This window comes from Salvelinus sp. IW2-2015, linkage group LG4q.2, assembly GCF_002910315.2.
Source record: "Salvelinus sp. IW2-2015 linkage group LG4q.2, ASM291031v2, whole genome shotgun sequence".
Classification (NCBI taxonomy): Eukaryota; Metazoa; Chordata; class Actinopteri; order Salmoniformes; family Salmonidae; genus Salvelinus; species Salvelinus sp. IW2-2015.
Window position 1 is genome coordinate 8,247,585 of NC_036843.1, and position 25,275 is coordinate 8,272,859.

Below are 25,275 nucleotides of genomic sequence, written 5' to 3' on the forward strand. Positions count from 1 at the left end.
CTCAGTGACTCGTGTTTGCATCTCAATGTGAAAAAAACTGTTTGCATGTTCTTCACAAAGAGGGCAACAGATGCTACTGAGCCAGATGTCTATGTGTCAGGGGAGAAGCTCCAGGTGGTATCTGATTTTAAGTACCTTGGCATCATACTTGATTCCAACCTCTCTTTTAAAAAGCATGTGAAAAAGGTCATTCAAATAACCAAGTTCAACCTAGCTAATTTATATGAAACTGTTTGACTACAGAGGTAGCAAAACTGTACTTCCCCACTTAACATACTGCTTGACTAGTTGGGCCCAAGCTTGCTGTACAACATGAAAACCTATTCAGTGTCTACAAACAGGCTCTCAAAGTGCTTGATAGGAAGCCCAATAGCCATCATCACTGTTACATCCTCAGAAAGCATGAGCTCCTGAGTTGGGAAAATCTTGTGCAATACACCGAYGCATGTCTTGTATTCMAGATCCTAAATGGCCTGGCTCCCCCTCCACTCAGTATTTTTGTTAAACAGAAAACCCAAACATATGGCAGCAGATCCACAAGGTCTGCCATGAGAGGTGACTGTATAGTTCCCTTAAGGAAAAGCACCKTTAGTAAATCCGCTTTCTCTGTGAGAGATTTCCCATGTCTGGAATACACTGCCATCAGACACACATAACTGCACCACATATCACACTTTCACAAAATGCATGAAGACATGGCTAAAGGTCAATCAGATTTGTGAACATAATCCCTAGCGGTGTATTGCGGCTTTCCATGTTGTCTGTTGTCTGTAGCTTGTGAGGTGGAAACACTTTGTTGCTTTTATGGATTTTGTCTTGTTGCTTTTTGTTCTATGTCTTGCTTGTCCTATGTTGCTCTGCATGTGCTCACTGCTCAATGATTGTCTATATTGTAATTGTTTTTAATAACCTGCCCAGGGAATGCGGTTGAAAATTAGCCAGCTGGCTAAAACCGGCACTTTTACTGAAACGTTTATTGGTGTGCACTGTCCCTGTAAAAATAAAATAAACTCAAACTCAATAATAGTAGAGAGAATTATTTATTTCATCACATTCCCAGTGGGTCAGAAGTTTACACACACTCAATTAGTATTGCCTTAAAATTGTTTAAAGTTTTGGGTAGCCTTCCACAAGCTTCCCACAATAAATTGGATGAATTTTGGCCCATTCCTCCTGACAGAGCTGGTGTAACTGAATCAGGTTTGTAGGCCTCCTTGCTCACACACGCTTTTTCAGTTATGCCCACACATTTTCTATGGGATTGAGGTCAGGGCTTTGTGATGGCCACTCCAATACAGTGACTTTGTTGCCATTTTGCCACAACTTTGGAAGTATGCTTGGGGTCATTGTCCATTTGGAAGACCCATTTGCGACCAAGCTTTAACTTCCTGATTGATGTCTAGAGATGTTGCTTAAATATATCCACATAATTTTCCTGCCTCATGATGGCATCTATTTTGTGAAGTGCACCAGTCCCTCCTGCAGAAAAGCACCCCCACAACATGATGCTGCCACCCCCATGCTTCACCGTTGGGATGATGTTCTTCGGATTGCAAGACTCCCCCTTTTTCCTCCAAACATAACGATGGTCATTATGGCCAAACAGTTATATTTTTGTTTCATCAGACCAGAGGACACTTCTCCAAAAAGTACGATCTTTGTCCCCATGTGCAGTTGCAAACCGTAGTCTGGCTTTTTTTATGGCGGTTTTGGAGCAGTGGCTTCTTCCTTGCTGAGCGGCCTTTCAGGTTAGGTCGATATAGGACTCGTTTTACTGTGGCTATACATACTTTTGTACCTGTTTCCTCCAACATCTTCACAAGGTCCTTTGCTGTTGTTCTGGGATTGATTTGCACATTTTGCACCAAAGTCCGAACGCGTCTCCTTCCTGAGCGGTATGACAGCTGCGTAGTCCCATGGTGTTTATACTTGCGTACTATTGTTTGTACAGATGATCGTGGTACCTTCAGGCGTTTGGAAATTGCTCCCAAGGATGAACCAGACTTGTGGAGGTCGACAATTTTGGGCTGATTTCTCGTAGAGGTCTTAGCTGATTTCTTTTGATTTTCCCATGATGTCAAGCAAAGAGGCACTGAGTTTGAAGGTAGGCCTTGAAATACATCCACAGGTACACCTCCAATTGACTCAAATTCTGTCAATTAGCCTATCAGAAGCTTCTAAATCCATGACATAATTTTCTGGAATTTTCCAAGCTGTTTGAAGGTACAGTCAACATAGTGTATGTAAACTTCTGACCCACTGGAATTGTGATACAGTGAATTATAAGTGAAATAATCTGTCTGTAAACAATTGTTGGAAAAATTACTTGTGTCATTCACAAAGTAGATGTCCTAACCGACTTGCCAAAATTATAGTTTGTTAACAAGAAATTTGTGGAGTGGTTGAAAAACGAGTTTTAATGACTCCAACCTAAGTGTATGTCAACTTCTGATTTCAACTGTACATAGAATCACTGGCCACTTTAATAAATGGAACAAATCAAATCAAATATTTGTCACGTGCCGAATACAACAGTGAAATGCTTAAATAAGTGTTAAGTAAAAAAATAGATGCGCAAAAACTAAAAGTAACAAATAATTAAAGAGCAGCAGTAAAATAACAGTAACGAGGCTATATACAGGGGGTACCGGTACAGAGTCAATGTGCGGGGGCACCGGTTAGTCRAGGTAATTGAGGTAATATCTACATGTATGTACACTTGTCACTTTAATGTTTACATACTGCTTTACTCATATGTATATACTGTATTATATTCTACTGTATTTTAGTCAATGCCACTCCAACATTRGTCTTCCTAATATTTATATATTTCTTAATTCCATTATTTGACTTTTTGTGTGTATTGTTAGATACTATTGCACTGTTGGAGCTAGGAACACAAGCATTTTACTACACCCGCAATAACATCTGCTAAATATGTGTATGTGACCAATACGATTTGATGACAAAGCAAACACAGGTTTAGACATTTTTGCAAATGTATTAAAAATAAAGTAACAGAAATATCTTACGTAAATAAGTATTCAGACCCTTTGCTATGAGACTCGAAATGCATCCTCAGGTGCATCCGGCTTCCATTGGTCATCCTTAGAATGTTTCTACAACTTGATTGAAGTCCACCTGTGGTAAATGCAATTGACTGGACATGATTTGGAAAGGCACACACCTGTCTATATTGAGGTACCACAGTTGACAGTGCACAGGCACCCTCATAGATATCATCCTGACCAACCTGCCCTCTAAATATACATCTGCTGTCTTCAACCAGGATCTCAGCGATCACTGCCTCATTGCCTGCGTCCGTAATGGGTCCGCGGTCAAACGACCACCCCTCATCACTGTCAACTGCTCCCTAAAACACTTCAGCAAGCAGGCCTTTCTAATCGACCTGGCCCGGGTATCCTGGAAGGATATTGACCTCATTCCGTCAGTAGAGGATGCCTGGTTATTCTTTTAAAGTGCTTTCCTCACCATCTTAACTTATTTAAGTTCCTAGGAAACTATGCAGTATTTTGTTTTTTTATGTATTTTTTCTTACTTTGTTACCCCAGGAAATCTGAAGTTTTATTACATGCAGCCGTTAGGAACTATTGAATTTAAGAGCAACGTCAACTCACCAACATTACGACCAGGAGTACGACTTTCCCGAAGTGGATCCTCTGTTCTGCCCACCACCCAGGACAATGGATCGGATCCCAGCCGGTAACCCAAAACACCGGCGCCACAGAAGGGGCAGACGGAGCGGTCTTCTGGTCAGGCTCCGTAGACGGGCACATCGCACACCGCTCCTGAGTATACTACTCGCCAATATCCAGTCTCTTGACAACAAGGTAGACGAAATCCGAGCAAGGTTTGCCTTCCAGAGAGACCTCAGAGATTGTAACGTTCTTTGTTTCATGGAAACATGGCTCACTCAGGATACGTTATCAGAGTCGGTACAGCCACTTGGTTTCTTCATGCATCACGCCGACAGAAACAAACATCTCTCTGGTAAGAAGGGCGGGGGTGTATGCCTTATGATTAACGAGACGTGGTGTGATCATAACAACATACAGGAAGTCAAGTCCTTTTGGGTGCACCTCAGCCACGGTCCTAAACGATATCATAACCTCCATCGATAAAAGACAATATTGTGCAGCCGTATTCATCGACCTGGCCAAGGCTTTCGACTCTGTCAATCACCGCATTCTTATCGGTAGACAACAGCCTTGGTTTCCTCAAATGACTGCCTTGCCTGGTTCACCAACTACTTCTCAGACAGAGTTCAGTGTGTCAAATCGGAGGGCCTGTTGTCCGGACCTCTGGCAGTCTCTATGGGGGTGCCACAGGGTTAAATTCTCGGGCCGACTCTCTTCTCTGTATACATCAATGATGTCGCTCCTGCTGCTGGTGATTCTCTGATCCACCTCTACGCAGACGACRCCATTCTGTACACTTCTGGGCCTTCTTTGGAAACTGTTAACAAACCTCCGGGCAAGCTTAAATGCCATACAACTCTCCGTCCGTGGCCTCCAAATGCAAGTAAAACTAAATGCATGCTCTTCAACCGATCACTGCCCGCACCTGCCCGCCCATCCAGCATCACTTCTCTGAACGGCTCCGACTTAGAATATGTGGATAACTACAAATACCTAGGTGTCTGGTTAGACTGTAAACTCTCCTTCCAGACTCACATTAAGCATCTCCAACCCAAAATTAAATCGGCTTCCTATTTTGCAACAAAGCATCCTTCACTCATGCTGCCAAACATACCCTCGTAAAACTGACTATCCTACCGATCCTTGACTTCGGCGATGTCATTTACAAAATAGCCTCCAACACTCTACTCAGACTGCATCCAATTTGCTATCACAGTGCCAGCCGTTTTGTCACCAAAGCCCCATATACTACCCACCACTGCGACCTGTATGCTGGCCCTCGCTTCATATTCGTTGCCAAACCCACTGGCTCCAGGTCAAACCCACTGGCACTGGTCACCATAGCAGCACCCACCCGTAGCATGCGCTCCAACAGGTATAGTTCACTGGTCACCCACAAAGCCAGCTCCTCCTTTGGCCGCCTTTCCTTCCAGTTCTCTGCTGCCAATGACTGGAACTAATTGCAAAAATCACTGAAGCTGGAGACTCAAATCTCCCTCACTAACGTTAAGCATCAGCTGTCAGAGCAGCTTACAGATCATTGCACCTGTACATAGCCCATCTGTAAATAGCCCACCCAACTACCTCATCCCCATATTGCTATTTATTTTTTGCGCGTTTGCACCCCGGTATCTCTACCTGCACATTCATCTTCTGGTCATCTATCACTCCAGTGTTTAATTGATAAATTGTAATTATTTTGCCACTATGGCCTATTYATTGCCGTACCTCCATAATCTTACTTCATTTGCACACACTGTATATAGACTTTTCTATTGTGTTATTGACTGTACGTTTGTTTATTCCATGTGTAACTCTGTGTTTGTGTCGCACTGCTTTGCTTTATCTTGGCCAGGTCGCAGTTGTAAATGAGAACTTGATCTCAACTGGCCTACCTGGTTAAATAAAAGGTGGGGGAAAAAAATGTCAGAGCAAAAACCAATCCATGAGGTCGAAGGAATTGTCCGTAGAGCTCMGAGACAGGATTGTGTTCACGCACAGATCTGGGGAAGGGTACCAAAACATTTCTGCTGTAATGAAGGTCTATAAGAACACCAGTGGGCTCTATCATTCTTAAATTGAAGAAGTTTAGAACCACCAAGACTCTTCCTAGAGCTGGCCGCCCGGCCAAACTGAGCAATTGGGGAAGAAGGGCCTTGGTCAGGGAGGTGACCAAGAACCCGATGGTCACTCTGACAGAGCTCCAGAGTTCCTCTGTAGAGATGTGAGAACCTTCCAGAAGGACAACCATCTCTGCAGCACTACCAATCAGGCCTTTATGGTAGAGTGGCCAGACGGAAGCCACTGCTCAGTAAAAGGAACATGACAGTCTGCTTGGAGTTTTCCAAAAGGCACCTAAAAGACTCTCAGAACATGAGAAACAAGATTATTTGGTCTGATGAAACCAAGATTGAGCTCTTTGGCCTGAATGCCAAGCGTCATGTTTGTAGGAAACCCAGCACCATCCCTATAGTGAAGGACGGTGGTGGCAGCATCATGCTGTGTGGATGTTTTTCAGCGGCAACGACTGGGAGACTAGTCAGGATCGAGGGGAAAGATGAACAGAGCAAAGTACAGAGAGATCCTTGATGAAAACCTGCTCCAGAGCACTCAGGACCTCAGACTTGGGCAAAGGTTCACCTTCCAACAGGTCAACAACCCTAAGCACACAACTAAGACAAAGCAGGAATGGCTTCAGCACAAGTCTCTGAGTGGCCCAGCCAGAGCCCGGACTTGAACCCGATCAAACATCTCTGGAGAGACCTGAAAATAGCTGTTCAGTGACGCTCCCCATCCAACCTGACAGAGCATGAGAGAGGATCTGCAGTGAAGAATGSGAGAAACTCCCCAAATACAGGTGCCAAGCTTGTAGCGTCACACCTAAAAAGACTCGAGACTTTAAATGCTGACAAAGGTGCTTCAACCAAGTACTGAGTAAGGGGTCTGAATACTTATGTAAATGTGGTATCATTTTATCCGTTTTTTTATACATTTGCAAACATGATTAAAAACCTGTTTTTGCTTTGTCATTATGGGATATTGTGTGTAGATGGATAAAAAAAATCCTTATAGATTTTAGAATAAGGCTGTAATGTAACAAAACATGGAAAAAGTCAAGGGGTCTGAATAATTTCTGAATTCACTGTAGAAGGTCCTGTTAACTGCTCAGCAAGGAAGTGTGCACTTCCTTGGAAATCATTTGAARAAAATATCATTTWATTTTTTTCWGCTATGTTCAATTATATTATTCATACTATAAAACAAGAAAATAATTATGCCACGGAATTCTGAGCAAATCTTGTCTGCTAAATGAACTAGTGTAGCCCACAGCAATATGGCATAGTCATATKAGTTCCTAACAAAGAAAGTATGATAGTATGTTCTTCAAAAATATTACTATAATTTTCTTCATATGTTTCTTTAGACCAGTCTAAAATAAAATGGATTTATTGTGATGGTGTAGGCTATATTAAAAGTTAGACTTTTTAAAATGTAGATGTTCCAAAGGGCTGCTTTGGTGGCTTGTAGGCTATGYGTGTCCATGCGCCAGGAGATGATAAATGTGTTTGTTAATTAACGGTTAATTATAACACTGGCAGTTATTTGCTTGACAWTGACAGTTTGACAAAATTTCATGACCGCCACAGCCCTATCCGATACCAATATAAACGTAAAAGGCGAATAACGGCAATAATATTGGTGAACCGATATATCGGTCRGGCTATACATAACAGCCAAAAAGATGCAGCCAAAAAGTAGAGACTTGTATGTACTGGAAGGACAGAAGGAGACTTGTATGTACTGGAAGGTGAGTGAGACAGCAAAACTACAATCCCCCTAACCAACCGACCACTGACGCTCGCATGGCATGGAAAAACACAGCCTCACACACACACCTTGAGCTAGCGGCACCAGGAGCAGGTTCAGCACTCTTCCCCAGTCCAGAGGCATGGCAGACAGAGATAAGGCTGTAACTGTCCCAGCTCAACATGCTCAGCAGGCAAGCCCAATGTCACTTCACTCATCCTGCCAACTGGTGTTCCATATTAGTAATGCTGCTTGTCCGACCCTACTGGATTGAACCTTTGACCCTGTCATCTCATAATATTGCTTGATCGCACACTAAGGGTAGACTTAACAAGGAGAGCTGTGTGCATCTTAACAGATCATCTAACACTTTGTGGTATAAAATGCTTATGAGGAGACAATCTTCCTCACTTGAATAAGATATTAGAATAGACGTCAGCAGCTATATTTTACCTGAGGCATAACAGACTGATATGCTGGTACTGTGTACTGGGCCATACGCCCTACCCTCTGTAGTGCCTTGCGGTCGGAGGCCGAGCAGTTGCCATACCAGGCAGTGATGCAACCAGTTAGGATGCTCTCGATGGTACAGCTGTAGAACTTTGAGGATCTGAGGACCCATGGCAAATATTTTCAGTCTCCTGAGGGGGAATAGGCATTGTCGTGCCCTCTTCACAACCTTCTTGGTGTGTTTGGACCATGATAGTTTGTTGGTGATGTGGACACCAAGGAACTTGAAGCTCTCAACTTGCTCCACCACAGCCCTGTTGATGAGAACGGGGGTGTGCTCGGCCCTCCTTTTCCTGTAGTCCACAATCATCTCCTTTGTCTTGATCATGTTGAGGGAGAGGTTGTTGTCCTGGCACCACACTTCCAGGTCTTGGACCTCCTCCCTATAGGCTGTCTCATCGCTGTCAGTGATCAGGCCTACCACCGCTGTGTCGTCGGTAAACTTGGTGTTGGAGTCGTGCAGTCATGGGTGAACAGGGAGTACAGCAGCGCATGCTCGGAGTACATGTCCTGGTAAACCACTGGCCCTTCGGCCTTGTGAATGTTGACCTGTGTAAAGGTCTTACTCACGTCGGCTACGGCAAGCGTGATCACACAGCTAGTATAGAGCTTCAGTGTTGCTTGCCTCGAAGCACTCATAGAGGTCATTTAGCTCATCTGGTAGGCTTGAGTCACTGGGCATTTCACGGCTGGGCTTCCCTTTTTAGTCCGCAATAGTTTGCAAGTCCTGCCAGACCCAACGAGCGTTGGAGCCGGTGTAGTAGGATTCAATCTTAGTCCTGTATTTACGCTTTGCCAGTTTGATGTTTCGTCTGAGGGCATAGCAGGATTTCTTATACGCATCCCGCTCCTTGAAAGCGGCAGCTCCACCCTTTAGCTCAGTGAGGGTGTTTCCAGAAATCCATGGCTTCTGGTTGGGGTATGTATGGTCGGTCACTGTGAGGACAACGTCATCAATGCACTAATTGATGAAGCCAGTGACTGATGTGATGTACTCCTCAATGCCATCGGATGAGTCCCGGAACATATCTCAGTCTGTGCTACCAAAAAAGTTCTGCAGCTTTGCATCTGCGTCATCTGACCACTTCTGTATTGTGCGAGTCACTGGTACTTCCTGCTTTAGTTTTTGCTTGTAAGCAGGAATCAGGAGGATATAATTATGGTCTGATATGCCAAATGGAGGGTGAGGGAGAGCTTTGTACGCGTCTCTGTGTGTGGAGTAAAGGTGGTCTAGAGTTGTTTTCTTCTTGTTGCACATGTAACATGCTGGTAGAAATGAGATAAAACGTATTTAAGTTTCCCTGCATTAAAGTCTCGGCCACTAGGAGCGCAGCCTCTGGATGAGCATTTTCTTGTTTGCTTATACAGTTTTATACAGCTTTTTGAGACTGGTCTTAGTGCCAGCATCGGTTTGTGATGGTAAATAGACAGCTATGAAAAATATAGATGAAAACTCTCTTGGTAAATAGTGTGGTCTACAGCTTATCATGAGATACTCTAAGTGAGGCAAGCAAAACCTTGATAGTTCCTTAACATTTGATTTCGCACAACAGCTGTTATTGACTAATAGACACAGACCGCCACCCCTTGTCTTACTGGAGGAAGCAGTTCTGTCTTGCCGATGCACGGAAAAACCAGCCAACTGTATATTATCCATGTTGTCGTTCAGCTACGACTCGGTGAAACATAAGATATTCAAGTTTTTAATGTCCCGTTGGTAGGAATGTCTCGAACCGAGCTCATCCAGTTTATTCTCCAATGATTGCACGTTGGCCAATATAATGGCACCCGCACCTGCGTCCCCTGTATCGGCATCTTCTTTCATTCAAATGATGTGGATTTGGGCCTGGTTGGGTAACTGGAGTAAATTCTTCACGTCCGACTTGTTAAAGAAAAAAAACATATTTGTCCAGTTCGAGGAGAGTAATCGCTGTTCTGATATCCAGAAGCTCTTTTCGGTCTTAAGAGACAAAGGCAGAAACATTATGTACAAAATAAGTTACAAACAAAGCCAAAAAACACAATTGGTGAGGAGCCCGTAAAATGTCAGCCATCTCCAGCGCCATTCTTCTACATTTGCAGAGAAAATTCATAGGCCTGGTCTATAATGTAGGATAGCACCTATACTGTGGTCTCTAGAAGAAATGGACAACAGGACTGGGCAAGGTTTACCTGCTGCGAGGGCAGTTTTACCCTCAGCTTTCTCCTGTTTGGAGCGGAATGAGTCTCTGGTTCTCTCCTCAGCATGCTGCCTCTCCTTCTCCCTCTTCCTGGCCTCCAGGGCCTTCATACTCATCTGCAGCTGGCTGGTGTACTTCTCATGCTAATAAACACAAAAAGGAAAACGGGAAATGAAGAAGCCCCTACCACTCACATTCATAGATGACATGTACAGTGCATTCGGAAAATATTCAGACCCCTCGACTTTTTCCACATTTTGTTACACTATTCTAAAATTGATTACGTTTTTTTCCCCTCAATCTACACACAACACCCCATAACGACAAAGCAAAATTAGGATTTTACACTTTTTTAAATTTTATTTTTAAGTATTCAGACCCTTCACTCAGTACTTTGTTGAAGCACCTTTGGCAGCGATTACAGCCTCAAGTCTTCGTTGGTATGAAGCTGCAAGCTTGGCACACCTGTATTTGGGGAGTTTCTCCCATTCTTCTCAAGCACTGTCAGGTTGGATGGGGAGGATCACTACACATTTTATTTTCAGGTCTCTCCAGAGATGTTACATCGGGTTCAAGCCCGGGCTCTGGCTGGGCCACTCAAGGACATTCAGAGACTTGTCCCAAAGCCATTCCTGCGTTGTCTTGGCTGTGTTCTTAGGGTCGTTGTCCTGTTGGAAGGTGAACCTTCATCCCAGTCTGAGATCCTGAGGGGTCTGGAGCAGGTTTTCATCAAGGATCTCTCTGTACTTTGCGCCGTTCATCTTTCCCCTCAAACCTGACTATTCTCCCAGTCCCTGCGGCTGAAAAACATCCCCACAGCATGATGCTGCCACCACCATGCTTCACCATAGGGATGGTGCCGGGTTTCCTCCAGACGTGACGCTTGGCATTCAGGCCAAAGAGTTAAATTTTTGTTTCATCAGACCAGAGAATCTTGTTTCTCATGGTCTGAGAGTCCTTTAGGAGCCTTTAGGCAAACTCCAAGCGGACTGTCATGTGCCTTTTACTGAGGAATGGCTTCCGTCTGGCCACTCTAGATGATTCCAAACACAGTGGGGAGAAGGCCACTGTGTTCTTGGGGACCTTCAATGCTGCAGACATGTTTTGCTACTCTTCACGAGATCTGTGCCTTGACAAAATCCTGTCTTGGAGCTCTACGGACAATTCCTTTGACCTCATGGCTTGGTGTTTGCTCTGACATGCACTGTCAACTGTGGGACCCTTATATAGACAGGTGTGCGCTTTTCCAAATCATGTCCAATCAATTGAATTTACCACAAGCGGACTCCAATCAAGTTGTAGAAACATCTCAAGGATGATCAATGGAAACAGGATGCACCTGAGCTCAATTTTGAGTATCATAGCAAAGGGTCTGAGGGTTTTCGCTTTGTCATTATGGGGTAGTGTGTGTAGATTGATAAGGGGAAAAAATATTTGATCCATTTTAGAATAAGGCTGTAACGTAACAAAATGTGGGAAAAGTCAACGGGTCTGAATACTTTCCAAATGCACTGTACATGTGGAAGTTCTCTTACTTTGAGAGCCTCCTCTGGCACCTTGTGTTGACTCCTCTCCAGGATGTACACATGAGAATGTGAAAGCAGAGTTAAGGAAAGCATATTCAAACTGGAGCCATTGGGTTAGAATAATACATGTCACTGACACTTGCCATTTTGGGTAATTATTAGCCTGTGCAGTCCTTGAAGCTCTAACTTTCTGAGAACTCAAGACATGTGACATGTAGCATGCATGGTAAGTTCTGGTAACGCATACTAAACGTCTACCTTTAAGCAGCTTTTGTTCCAGTTATCGAAACTCATTTTCACTATTCATGTTTTTCAGCTCAGAGGTTCAAGGGTCCAAAAGATTTTCAGTCCAGAGTTGGACATAATCCAAAACCCCTGACTCAAACCACAGGGAATTAACATGTTGGGAGAGTTTGGTGCACAAACCACAGAGGGAAAAGAAAATGAATGTTTAAATTCCTTTCTACCAGCAAGTATAGACCAAAGCTTTATGGAATTCAATTGTTTGTAAGAAACTAGCACAGAGAGCACTTTGAGGTTGAAAAGTACACATCCTTCTGATCCAATCAAGAAAGTCCCCAAACAATGAAGAATCAATAAAACAAAAGAATTACAATCATTATCAGATAATCAAAAGGATATCATATCCAAAGCGGATGACATCAGAGAGCTTCAGGGTGATGTAAGTCTGGTCTGGGATTCTCAGATCATTCACAAAAGTCTGGGGAGAAAAGAGATAAAACAGTTTGTTTTGGTGTGTTTACATTGAAAGCTTCAGAAAAATCTGATTAGTGCAATACCATTGCAATAAAAACAGATACTGACGATGAGAGTTAGTTGTCACACTGGCAACAGGTCATTCAATTGCACACACAGCCTCTGGGGTTTTCCTAGCTAGGTGCTGCTTAGCAGTTGCCTGTGAGTGAAATTTAAGCTATCCTACCTGTAAATTAAGGCATTAACGAGATTATGCAGTTAAGTAATGGCCATCTGCCCTGAGTAGGCTGAGGAAGGCAGTCAGGGGACAGGTGGATAGAGAGCAGGCTGACACTGAAAGCACTCACACACCAGCAAAAGCTACACGACGTAATTACATTACACAATCTACGTTAAACCCACAATCCAGAAGTATAGATACTGTATCGCTTAGTGGAAGGTTATAGCCTAACAGTGCTTAAAACAATGTACTGTAAGTAAGAGGGCTCACCACTATAAGTAGACTAAATAAAGAGAATTGTCAAAGTAAAAGGAAACAGCCATGATACATTTCAGTAACAAGCCACTGATGTTAAGTTCTGCTCTGTTTAGAGTTGGCTGCTGGTGCAGAGAGAAACACTACAGTGAAACAAAGGACAGTCTTTCCCTCTCCTCAGTCCTGTGCTTGGCTGGAACAGTGCAATGAAGTGGCAATAGTACGAGGGAAGGTGTCAGGGGGAAGGAAAGAGAGGGAGAAAGGAACACCAGAGAAAAGGTCCAGGCCAGCAGAAAACACAGTACTCATTACAGCTCTAGCAACTGTCTCTGGCACTGAGGGCACTTTTGTGCTAAGGCCTGAGGGACTGGTAGTGGTGCTCTGGACCCTCCAGAGATGGCTGTGGCTGGCTGGATCCTTTATTTAACCTGTATGCAGGGGACATGATGAGACTCACCCCGTTCAGGCTGCCCAGGTCCTTCACCATGTGCTCGTCTGTGGCTGGGTCGTAGTTGACGACAGCGTKCTGCTTGTCCACACTGCGTGACTGTAAAGCAACAGAGAACATACCTGAGCATCTCATACTGATGGGCAATGGCTAAGAAACTTCAGACTAGATACTGTCATGAGTATAAGCAGTAAAACAAAATATCCGCAATGAAGGCAACATGCATGTACAGTAGATCACCGTGCTCATAGTCAAACAGATAGGCCTTTGAGTTTGCTTACATTCTCGCAAATTATCCCTATTACTCCTAACCAATACACGCCGGGCCTTTATGGTACCCGCTGGTTGAAGACAACCCCAGTCTGACACTGAACAGGCAGAAAGAGCACTTTACACAACTCAACCAATCATTCCGGTCCTCAACAAGCCACCAGCCGGTAGGGCAGGAGGACAAGACAGACAGCTCTACTGTAGTTCTGCTCATTAATTAACGGGCAGAACAAAAGCAGTAATTAAGGCAGGCTGAGCCACTCGCTCTCTCTTCCACTCATTATCCACTCCAGGCCTCCTCTTCACCACAGAGACAGACCATTCACCCACCTAACTCATTTGCAGAGTTGCTACTGTTGCTATCGTTCCTTCTTATTGTTGTCACATGCTGCATGTTAACCACAGTGGCAGTCGGTGCCATTTAATATTAGGGAGGACACTTCATTTTTTTATGAGCATGGCCTTATTTCTATTACAGGATATTGGATGACGGTCATTCATTTTCCTTTCACCCAGTTCAATGTAACATAGATAGGTTAAGGCTACTACATGATAATCAAATTTTCCCTATCACCATCATCACGTTGCTACAACCTAGCCTACAAATGAAAGTTTAACATTGGTGCACATGTCGATAGAAAAATTGGAGTAATCAAGGTGACAGACAGTAACGCATTCAATACCGCCAATACCACCACTCTTGCCTGCATCTAGCTCCTCTAGGGTGTAACCATTAGTCCAAAACAATTGCAAAACAAGTGTTTCTATTAGACAAATTCAGGTAGATGTCCTTCAGGGAGACCATTGCAAAACAGTGTATTTTAAAACAGTTATTTGGTGACATTAATATATTTAGTATAGTTTTATCTAAAAAAAAATCACTATTTTTCTGAAGTTCACAGAGTTGGATGGTCCTCTCCTTCCTCCTCTGAGGAGCATCCACTGGTTTACCACTAATTTGGAGATTTGAGAGGCTCTGGCTTTATGGAGTAGCTATTTTCCTGTCTCAATCAGCACTGGGCAGGGCAATGGCTAGTATCATTATCCTGGTTTGTTTGGTATTATCATCACCACTTTGAAAACTCCACAGTATTGAGTAATTTCCATTTAAAAGGATCCATGAACAGCAATGTGAAGTTCAATGGAGCATATCAAAATTGGGTGTCAAATGAAAGCAATATATATATATATATATTTACAGTTGAAGTCGGAAGTTTACATACACCTTAGCCAAATACATTTAAACTCAGATTTCACACAATTCCTGACATTTAATCCTAGTAAAAATTCCCTGTCTTATGTCAGTTAGGATCACCACTTTATTTTAAGAATGTGAAATGTCAGAATAATAGGAGAGAGAATTATTTATTTCAGCTTTTATTTATTTCATCACATTCCTAGTGGGTCAGAAGTTTACATACACTCAATTAGTATTTGGTAGCATTGCCTTTAAATTATTTAACTTGGGTCAAACAGTTTGGGGTAGCCTTCCACAAGCATCCCACAATAAGTTGGGTGAATTTTGGCCCATTCCTCCTGACAGAGCTAGTGTAACTGAGTCAGGTTTGTAGGCCTCCTTGCTCGCACACGCTTTTTCAATTCTTCCCACAAATGTTCTATAGGATTGAGGTCAGGGCTTTGTGATGGCCACTCCAATACCTTGACTTTGTTGTCCTTAAGCCATTTATGCCGGTTTTGGAGCAGTGGCTTCTTCCTTGCTGAGCGGCCTTTCAGGTTATGTCGATATAGGACTCGTTTTACTGTGGATATAGATACTTTTGTACCTGTTTCCTCCAGCATCTTCACAAGGTCTTTTGCTGTTGTTCTGGGATTGATTTGCACTTTTCGCACCAAAGTACGTTCATCTCTAGGAGACAGAACGCGTCTCCTTCCTGACCAGTATGACGGCTGCGTGGTCCCATGGTGTTTATATTTGCCTACTATTGTTTGTACAGATGAACGTGGTACCTTCAGGTGTTTGGAAATTGCTCCCAAGGATGAACCAGGCTTGTGGAGGTCGACAATTTTTGGCTGATTTCTCTTGTAGAGGTCTTGGCTGATTTCTTTTGATTTTCCCATGATGTCAAGCAAAGAGGTACTGAGTTTGAAGGTAGGCCTTGAAATACATCCACAGGTACACCTCCGATAGGCTAATTAACATTATTTGAGCCAATCAGAAGCTTCTACAGCCATGACATAATTTTGTGGAATTTTCCAAGCTGTTTAAAGGCACAGTCAACTTAATGTATGTAAACTTCTGACCCACCGGAATTGTGATACAGTGAATTATAAGTGAAATAATCTGTCTAAACAATTGTTGAAAAATGACTTGTGTCATGCACAAAGTAGATGTCCTATCCAACTTTCCAAAACAACAGTTTGTTAACAAGAAATTTGTGGASTGGTTGAAAAACGAGTTAATGACTCCAACCTAAGTATGTAAACTTCCAACTTCAACTGTATATATAGAGAGATATTATTATAAAAAAATCTTTCAACCATTTTCCATCCTATAAATTCTTCTGGTCAAAGAGATGAAAAAGGGGTCTTAGAAAACATCTAGCATAAAAAGTCATTAAAGCTATTAGAAATACATCAAAACACATATTTTAGAGGGTGATGTCCATAGACTTCAAAACAAATACTACAAACTGGTAGCTGCTTCCTGCTTCATATCTAAAAGGGTGCTTATCCTACATAAACACAATTTACCCTTTACAATTGAAAAAAGTGGAAATGATACAGGGCAGATTTACTTATATATGCTCCACTCTGTATGGAATTAGAATAGCATTTGTATCTATTTATGCTCCTAACCCATATGACAAAGATGTTCTCCCTTCTGTAACCAGAAGCCTGATCAATTTAAATCGGATTATACGCTTATTATTGGAACTGACATGAATGCCATTATTGATGCTAAGCTAGATAGATATGAACCTTCTCATAGCTCATCACAAGTGAATGCTTCCAGTGCACTTAACCAATTTCTTAAAGATCTTAATGACCGTTGGAGACTTCAAAATCACACAACTAAGGACTATACATGCTTTTCTTTTAGATTTAAGACTTTCAAGAATTTACTATGTTTCAACATCTACTGATATTACAGGTAACATGGAACTTATAAAAACATTACACGCCATTCTAACTGATCATTCTTCTGTAAATTTCAAATCTTCCCAATGAAAAAATGTGCACTGAGATGAAGGTTTAATAATACTTCACTACACAACTGACTTCCTTTTTCAGTTTAGATCCAATTTAAAATAATTTTTTGAAATAAATTATTACTCAGTGGAGGACTCAACTATGGTATGGTTAGCTGTAAAAGGTTTCATAAGAGGAAACACTACACATTTTTCCTCCCATTTCCAGAAATAAAGACTTCAGAAGATCAGTGAATTGGAAAACTCATTGTAAAATGCAGGAAGACAACTACTCAGAGAAAGAAATTGGGATAAAAACAAGTAGACTGAAACTTAATGACCTGTTGCAACAGAGCAGAGGGTGTGACAAAAATACTGTTTAAGGGAGTAGGCCTAGCCACTTACTGGCACTGCAGCTTAAACATGCTGAAACAAGATCATCAATACAGCTATTCAGATCCCCTACTAAGGGACTGATATCTGATCCTACAGAAATAAAGAAGTTTTATAGCATATTAGTCAGATTTATAGAGTTCTTCAAATAGCTTTGATGTTTCTGCTTGTCGGCGGTTCCTGGAGAACCTTACGTTGCCCAAACTTTCTCAGGAAGAGACAGTTTTATTAGAGGAACCTGTCACTTTATCTGAACTGAAAGCTGCTCTTTTAAATATGAAGACAGATAAAGCGCCTGGTATTGATGGAATGCCTCCTGAACCCATTCCCAACTTTTGGGATGAGCTAGGATCAGTTATTATTGAATCGCTTAACATTGCTATTGAAAAAGGACAATTCCACAGAGACATCAACACAGCTACTATATCCCTAATCCCTAAGAAAGGAAAATAAGTCACAAATTGGGATCATTTTCATCCACTCAGTTTAATTGGAACAGAAATTAAGATGTACAGTGGATTCAGAAAGTATTCAGACCGCTTGACTTCTTCCACAATTTATTACGTTACAGCATTATTCTAACATTGATTAAATAGTTTTTTCCCCTCATCAATCTACACACAATATTGCATTAGGACAAAGCAAATACAGGTTTAGAAATGTTTGCAAATGTATTAAAAAACAAATAAATGAAATATCACATTTACATAAAGTATTCAGACCCTTTACTCAGTACTTTGTTGAAGCACCTTTGGCAGCGATTACAGCCTTGAGTCTTTTTGGGTGTGACGCTACAAGCTTGGCACACGTGTATTTGGGGAGTTTCTCCCATTCTCCTCTGCAGATCCTCTTAAGCTCTGTCAGGTTGGAAGGGGAGCGTTGTTGCACAGCTATTTTCAGGTATCTCCAGAGATGTTAGATTGGGTTCAGGTCCAGGCTCTGACTGGGCCACTCAAGGACATTCAGAGACTTGTTCTCCTGTTGGAAGGTGAACCTTTGCCCAAGTCTGAGGTCCTGAGCACTCTGGAGCAGGTTTTCATCAAGGATCTCTCTGCCATTCATCTTTCCCCTCGATCCTGACTCATCTCCCAGTTTCTGCCGCTGAAAAACATCCCCACAGCATGATGCTGCCACCACCGTGCTTCACTGTAGGGATGGTGCCGGGTTTCTTCCAGACGTGCCGCTTGGCATTCAGGCCAAAGAGTTCAATCTTGGTTTCATCAGACCCGAGAATCTTGTTTCTCATGATCTGAGAGTCTTTAGATACCTTTTGGCAAACTCCAAGCAGGCTGTCATGTGCCTTTTACTGAGCAGTGGCTTCCGTCTGGCCACTCTACCATAAAGGCCTGCTTGGTGGAGTGCTGCAGAGATGGTTGTCCTTCTAGAAGGTTCTCCCATCTCCACAGAGGAACTCTGGAGCTCTGTCAGAGTGACCATCGGATTCTTGGTCACTTCTCTGATCAAGGCCCTTCTCCCCCGATTGCTCAGTTTGCCCGGGCGGCCAGCTCTTGGAAGAGTCTTGGTGGTTCCAAACTTCTATTTAAGAATCATGAAGGCCACTGTGTTCTTGGGGACCTTCAATGCTGCAGACATTTTTGGGTACATTTCCCCAGATCTGTGCCTCGACCCAAATCCTGTCTCGGAGTTCTACGGACAATTCCTTCGACCTCATGGCTTGGTTTTTGTTCTGACATGCACTGTCAACTGTGGGGCCTTATATATACACAGGTGTGTGCCTATCCAAATAATATCCAATCAATTGAATTTACCACAGATGGACTCCAATCAAGTTGTAGAAACAAGAATGATCAAAGGAAACAGGATGCACCTGAGCTCAATTTCAAGTCTCATAGCAAAAGGTMTGAATACTGTAAATAAGGTACCTGTTTTTTATACATTTTCAAAAATGTATGTAAACTCACCCCATTCTGTACAAATGTGCGCAACCGTGACAAAAAAAAAAGCAGTTTTCCCACACATCTGTCCTTCTCACTATCACGCATTAGTTTTGCTTCCCCGCCCGCCATTTAAAAAAAAGACCCGACGGAGCTCCTTGCCTTCTTGAATTATGCAGAAACGGGCAGCGTGGAGCTCATGTCATTGATTTTGTTGGAAAGGGGAGAAATTGTGCTTTACAATGGTATTGACATTACAGTTGATCTGGAAGTATGATGTTTTTGGGGTAAGGTCAATTGTACGGACCAAGACGATGTACAAAAGTGAGTGAGTTTACGTTATTGGTTTTCAAATCAACGTTATTTTAATTGTCCAGCAGCCAAAGGCATAATCCTTGTCATATTAGTAACCCATGCTAGCTGAAGCACCTTCAAAGCTCCCCTTTCTTAATTTTTAACAGATATTTTCATATCTGTCACATGAAACTGCTTACGCTTGGGGTGCGCGTTTGAGAATTGTGTTTTCCCGCCAATTGCATTTTGGAACATTYGCGCATTGCCTATAGCCATGAAAGCATCGTTGAGCTTTTAATAAGAAGAAATAAAACATTACGATTTTAAGCTAAACAGTCTGATCGGTTGCATCAATCAGCCTCCTTGCTTTTGAATTATTTTTTTTATATGCAGTGGTTGTATGAATTTTGGATCAGTTGTCCAAGAGTCCGTTTTGAACCATATATTTCTTTGATGATGGGACGCCATTACTGTTAAGCCATGGAGAGAATTATTTTATAAAAACAAAAAGTATTTGGTTTAAATTGTAGCCTAATGGTGCAATATGTTATAGGCTACCAAGGGTGTTTAACCATCCCCCAGGAGAGCCTTAAAAGGGGAGTGTTGTATTTTGAGACACGCTTGAATATGCAAATAAGCCAATAGAAAGACTGTAGCCTACCTGATTCTGATTCTCTGTGGTAAAAAAAATTGTAATGCATACTATTTTGTAAAGTGGCAACCTTGCATCATCCAAATGATGTAAAAAAAAGTTGTGGTGAAATGTGGGGATTTTACCGAAATTCTTTTACCAAAATTTGCATCTGCACAGTTCTTCCAGTAAATGTGATTTTGTACAATTTTCTGTGTAAATTGTTGAAAGTGTTACTTATGCATAGAGTTGTATGTATTGTTACATTTTGAAATCAATATTTTTAGTTTAGCAAACATTYTAAGTGAAAATTCCATTACCATGGAATTGCCCTTGACAAAAAAAAAGGTCTGGTCTCAAATAATAAATAAAACACGACTCAGTTACAACATCACCCCACTTTCCCAGAGGAATGTCAATTTATCTTATCTGAGACGAATGCGACCTCTGGCACCCCACAGCCGTTGCAGAGTGACGAATACAGTTTCTCTAAAGACTTCATGGCCTACTTGTTGGGCTTGTAGAGGCACATACTGTTCAGACAGACTTTTACAAAGAGACAACATCAAGACGCTAAACAACTTTCATTTGAAATGGCTCCAGTTCCACATCTGTCAAAAAGCCAAACAGAATGCTCACATTACAGACAGTCACCAAACGTTGGTTTTTGTGGGTATTGTCATTTTACATTGTGCTGCAAATACAAAAACAAAAGACTGTACAATGCCAAAAAGGGACAAGACTGAAATATGCTTGGGCTGTAGCACATGCCAGACCAGAAAGCATGCACACTTAAAGAGAGATTATAAGTAAGCATCATTTCCAATAGGAGAGGCTGAGGTTTTGCTGGAGCCAGTGATGCCTGAATGTGGACAAGAGCAACTTTTCAATTCTACAAGCAGATGTGGTGGGCTGGGCATGTTGAGCAAACCACAGACTGAGGAAAGTGTATAAACTATTTTGAAGGCAGCGTTCTTTTTTCCAATGGCAAGAGCTAGAAGGCAAGAGCGAGAAGTACACAGAAAGAAACTAGCAAATGATTCCAAACAGTTATTAGAACCAGAAAACATGGAGAAAAATAGCAGGGTGGAATGTGTCAGTTGCATTTTGCTTTGACATTTGCGGGAGGCAATTCTCCCAGCAGGCACTGCTCTTAAAACACACACAAATAAACACCTCTCATATACACACAGGTCAACTCCCACAGATCTTTCGTACATTAATAAAACTTGCTTTCCTTGAGTCAGGACCCTAATATAGGCGTCATCCTTTCACTAGAGGGTGGATGGGCAGTTGACAGGTTGATGGCATGTGGTGTCTAAACAGAAGGTGCTGCGGATGTCATTCGGTACTCCCTAAAAACACACCACCTCCATACAGCTACGACTGGAAGTGACTTTTCATAGCAGGTTAGGAGAGCATTTTCGCTAATCCTAACCCTTTTCCTAACCTTAAGCTAATTCTCCTAACCTGCTACGAAAAAGCCAGTTCTGGTAGTAGCTGTATGGAAGTGCCGTGTTTTTAGGGAATCTTGATGTCGTACACACCTGCAGCATGAGCTCGCACTCCTCCCGGCCCACAAAGATCATCTCCGGTGGCAACCGGTGTCTTGTGCCTGAGCTGCTGACCAGGAACCATGACGTCACACTCATCTTGGAGCCCCGACTCAGAGCCTTCTTAGCATCCTGGGAGGGGCGAGAAGACTTGATATTAGACAACATGTAGCGCAGTAGATTCTTGTTGTCACCACATTCACTAACAACTCAATTAATCTTTTCAGATCTATTAAACACACAGCTGATACAGGAAAAACATTTTGGCAGATTTTAGTTTTTTGGCTGGGTGGTGCCAGAATAACAACCTATCCCTCAACGTAACCAAGACTAAGGAGATGATTGTGGACTACAGGAAAAGGAGGACCGAGCACGCCTCCATTCTCATCGGCAGGGCTGTAGTGGAGCAGGTTGAGAGCTTCAAGTTCCTTGGTGTCCACATCACCAACAAACTAACATGGTCCAAACACACCAAGACAGTTGTGAAGAGGGCACGACAAAGCCTATTCACCCTCAGGAAACTAAAAAGATTTGGCATGGGTCCTCAGATCCTCAAAAGGTTCTACAGCTGCAATATTGAGAGCATCCTGACTGGTTGCATCACTGCCTGGTACGGCAACTGCTCGGCCTCCGACCGCAAGGCACTACAGAAGGTAGTGCGTACGGCCCAGTACATCACTGGGGCTAAGCTGCCTGCCATCCAGGACCTCTACACCAGGCAGAGTCAGAGGAAGGCCCTAAAAATTGTCAAAGACCCCAGCCACCCCAGTCATAGACTGTTCTCTCTACTACCGCATGGCAAGCGGTACCAGAGTGCCAAGTCTAGGACAAAAAGGCTTCTCAACAGTTTTTACCCCCAAGCCATAAGTCTCCTGAACAGCTAATCAAATGGCTACCCAGCTTATTTGCATTGTGCCCCCCCAAACCCCACTTTTACCCTGCTGCTACTCTCTGTTTATCTTATATGCATAGTCACTTTAACTATACATTCATGTACATACTACCTCAATTGGGCCAACCAACCAGTGCTCCCACATATTGGCTAACCCGGGCTATCTGCATTGTGTCCTGCCACCCACCACCCCCCCTTTTACGCTACTGCTACTCTCTGTTCATCATATATGCAGAGTCAATTTAACCATATCTACATGTACATACTACCTCAATCAGCCTGACTAACCGGTGTCTGTATGTAGCCTCGCTACTGTATGTAGCCTGTCTTTTTACTGTCGTTTTATTTCTTTACCTACCTATTGTTCACCTAATACCTTTTTTGCACTATTGGTTAGAGCCTGTAAGTAAGCATTTCACTGTAAGGTCTACACCTGTTGTATTCGGTGCACGTGAAAAATAAACTTTGATTTGATGTGAAAGAAAATATGTGCATTTTCCCACGAGTGGTGTTTCCACCAAACTGACGCGTTGTGGATAAAAATCAGTGCATGATGATGTAGTGCACACAGCATTTGGTATCCACTTACGTTTTCATGCAACAAATACAAATCTAATGTTCAGTGTGTTTCCATTTTCAACTCTACCAAGAGTTAACTGTTGCATTAAATAACAAATGTACCTACTCTGGTTTTAGCACTTTCACTACAGCCAACAGCTTGCAGATACAGTGCGGGTAGGCTCTGCAGGTAGGTTAGTCTACTTGAAGAGATTTTTATTTGTCAAACAGCATTCTAGCATCGACCACCATGTCAGCAGAACAAGAACCTCGACAGTTATTGGAAAGGAGCATCAAGCTCATTCCGTGCACTTTCACCGCCCTATGAAGTTCATCATAACTTATTTAATCTGTAGCCTGTCCTGAAAAGAAAATGTTTAAACACTCCAATGTGAGGCTAAATATAAGGTCTGGACATGCAGATAAATGAAAACCCGATTTTGCTGGGGTCTCTTTTCATATCGGTGAGAAATAATAATAAAAAAAGTGAAATTACTACACACCTTTTATAGGGTTAGTGTTCCTTGACGGGCATATCTCCATGTTACAGCGCTTGTTAATGGAAGACAGACAGAAGACCACCTGTGCTAATTAGCATGATCCGAACACCTGTGTGTTTTTGGGGAGGAAGTGTATTTTGTCAACTGGATTTAAACACATTATGGATCTGTGCAAAACTGCTACAGTAAGTCTCTTATTTGAAATATTCTTTCTAGCTGACATGAAAGATAACGGGCATATCAGCATATGTTTGGGAAACCATTTCGTAAGCGATGATTGACGTTTCTAAACGTTAAAACACAGCGTCGGTTTACACGGAGCCAAATATGGGGGAATGTAATGGCTGAAAACCCTACATACTGAGTAGAAGGTTCTGAGAGCTAGCTAGGTCTTATCAAGTTAGGCTGTTTGTTCGGGTACCTTAACTATGYTAACTCCTCAGTTCTGATCACCTTTGATTTTAGGTCTACAATTCTGCTCAATCATGTTGCCAACCTAAATTGCTGTTTGYTTAAAATTACCTACCATTCAACATTGGTTTGGAACGAGGTACAACTAATTAAAGATGATATGGCTATGCTATAATACCAGAATGATCTGTGGTCAATGGCTTGTACTGTAGTAATGTTAGTAAGCTAGTTGCTATCAGTCTCCGCCACTTTACTAACCAATAGTTCCCATATTCATATCTGGAAAATGTTGCATATGCAATTCATCATGTCTAGCCAACTCACTTGTTAAACAAGCTAGGCCAGGTGGAAAGCTACAAAAACAAACGATTCTGAAGGTTACAATGGTTGTAACAACACTTGTTGCAACGTTAGCCAGCAGTTGACACTGACTTTATGGTGAGTTTGCAAGCAGACTGACTCTCCACTTTCAGCAAGCTAACTATAGTAGCTAAATTATCTTATTTCGAAAGAATGTTGGGATTACTGGTCCGTTAGCTCCTGTCTCTCTGGTTAGTTAGTTACCTGTTTAAATTAAAGGCCAAACATCATCATACAGGAAATAGGAAAGGTTTTCCCGAGCGAGAAAAAAAACAGTACTAGTTCACGACTCCCCCTTCACAAGCATACCTTTAATCCGGACTCTGCTTTCTCCAGAATAGTAGCCAGCGTTAACACAATAAATAATAATTTACAGCTGTATCTGTCCTCTTCTTTAGTAAAGTAGTTTCAAGAAGCAGTAATGTTAGTCCAGGTAAATGGCGAACACACCCTCCCTTCAATATTTGACAAGCCGACGAAAACTGACATTACACTTCCACCGCCACGCACAAGGATCAACGTTCTCTAGACGAGTGACGCAACTAGTCAGTCCCACATGTCAACTCAAATGCTTAGCACCCGAACGAAAGAGAAGAGTAATGAAATATCTAAAGTTGCTAAATAAAAGCACCACACAATTATGGGGTTTTGTCCAACTTCGCTCAAAAATTTAGGGAATGGAAAAAAGTATGTTTTTACAATGAATTAAATCATGTCACATCAAAGTAATAAATAACAAAGTAAATATAACTTTGTAATAACAGTTTTTGTGAAATTATGTTTCAGAAACGGTCAGTAATCTCATAACTCGCCCACATGGAGACAGCATTCCTATTAAATTACTAGATGCAGTTGATTTCAGCACAGTGTTCTTTCTGGTGGATGCAATGTAGTATGTAGACAGGTGTGGAGTTCTTTTTACTGTCAAGCCACAGAAGACTGGAAAACATTTTTATTATATGCGCTATGTATGCTTTAGTACCGTCATCAATGACTTTGATTAGCGTAACGGCAGCGACACTAGCTGGATCCTATCCACATTAAGAC

General features: G+C 42.3%; 1 protein-coding gene across 1 annotated transcript in view; it reads right to left on the reverse strand.

Annotated features, from left to right (window-relative positions):
- The window catches only part of LOC111963227 (centrosomal protein of 170 kDa protein B), a 43,807-nt gene extending 19,027 nt beyond the window's left edge, over window positions 1-24,780 (reverse strand). The window contains exons 1-6 of the mRNA XM_023986531.2: window positions 24,538-24,780; window positions 21,502-21,639; window positions 13,332-13,421; window positions 12,325-12,403; window positions 11,692-11,750; window positions 10,149-10,299 (exon numbers count right to left, since the gene is read on the reverse strand). Of these exons, the coding sequence (XP_023842299.1) occupies window positions 10,149-10,299; window positions 11,692-11,750; window positions 12,325-12,403; window positions 13,332-13,421; window positions 21,502-21,606 (484 nt within the window). The 5' untranslated portion in view covers window positions 21,607-21,639; window positions 24,538-24,780. The remainder of the gene's footprint in view (window positions 1-10,148; window positions 10,300-11,691; window positions 11,751-12,324; window positions 12,404-13,331; window positions 13,422-21,501; window positions 21,640-24,537) is intronic.
- Between the last annotated feature and the right edge of the window lie 495 nt (window positions 24,781-25,275).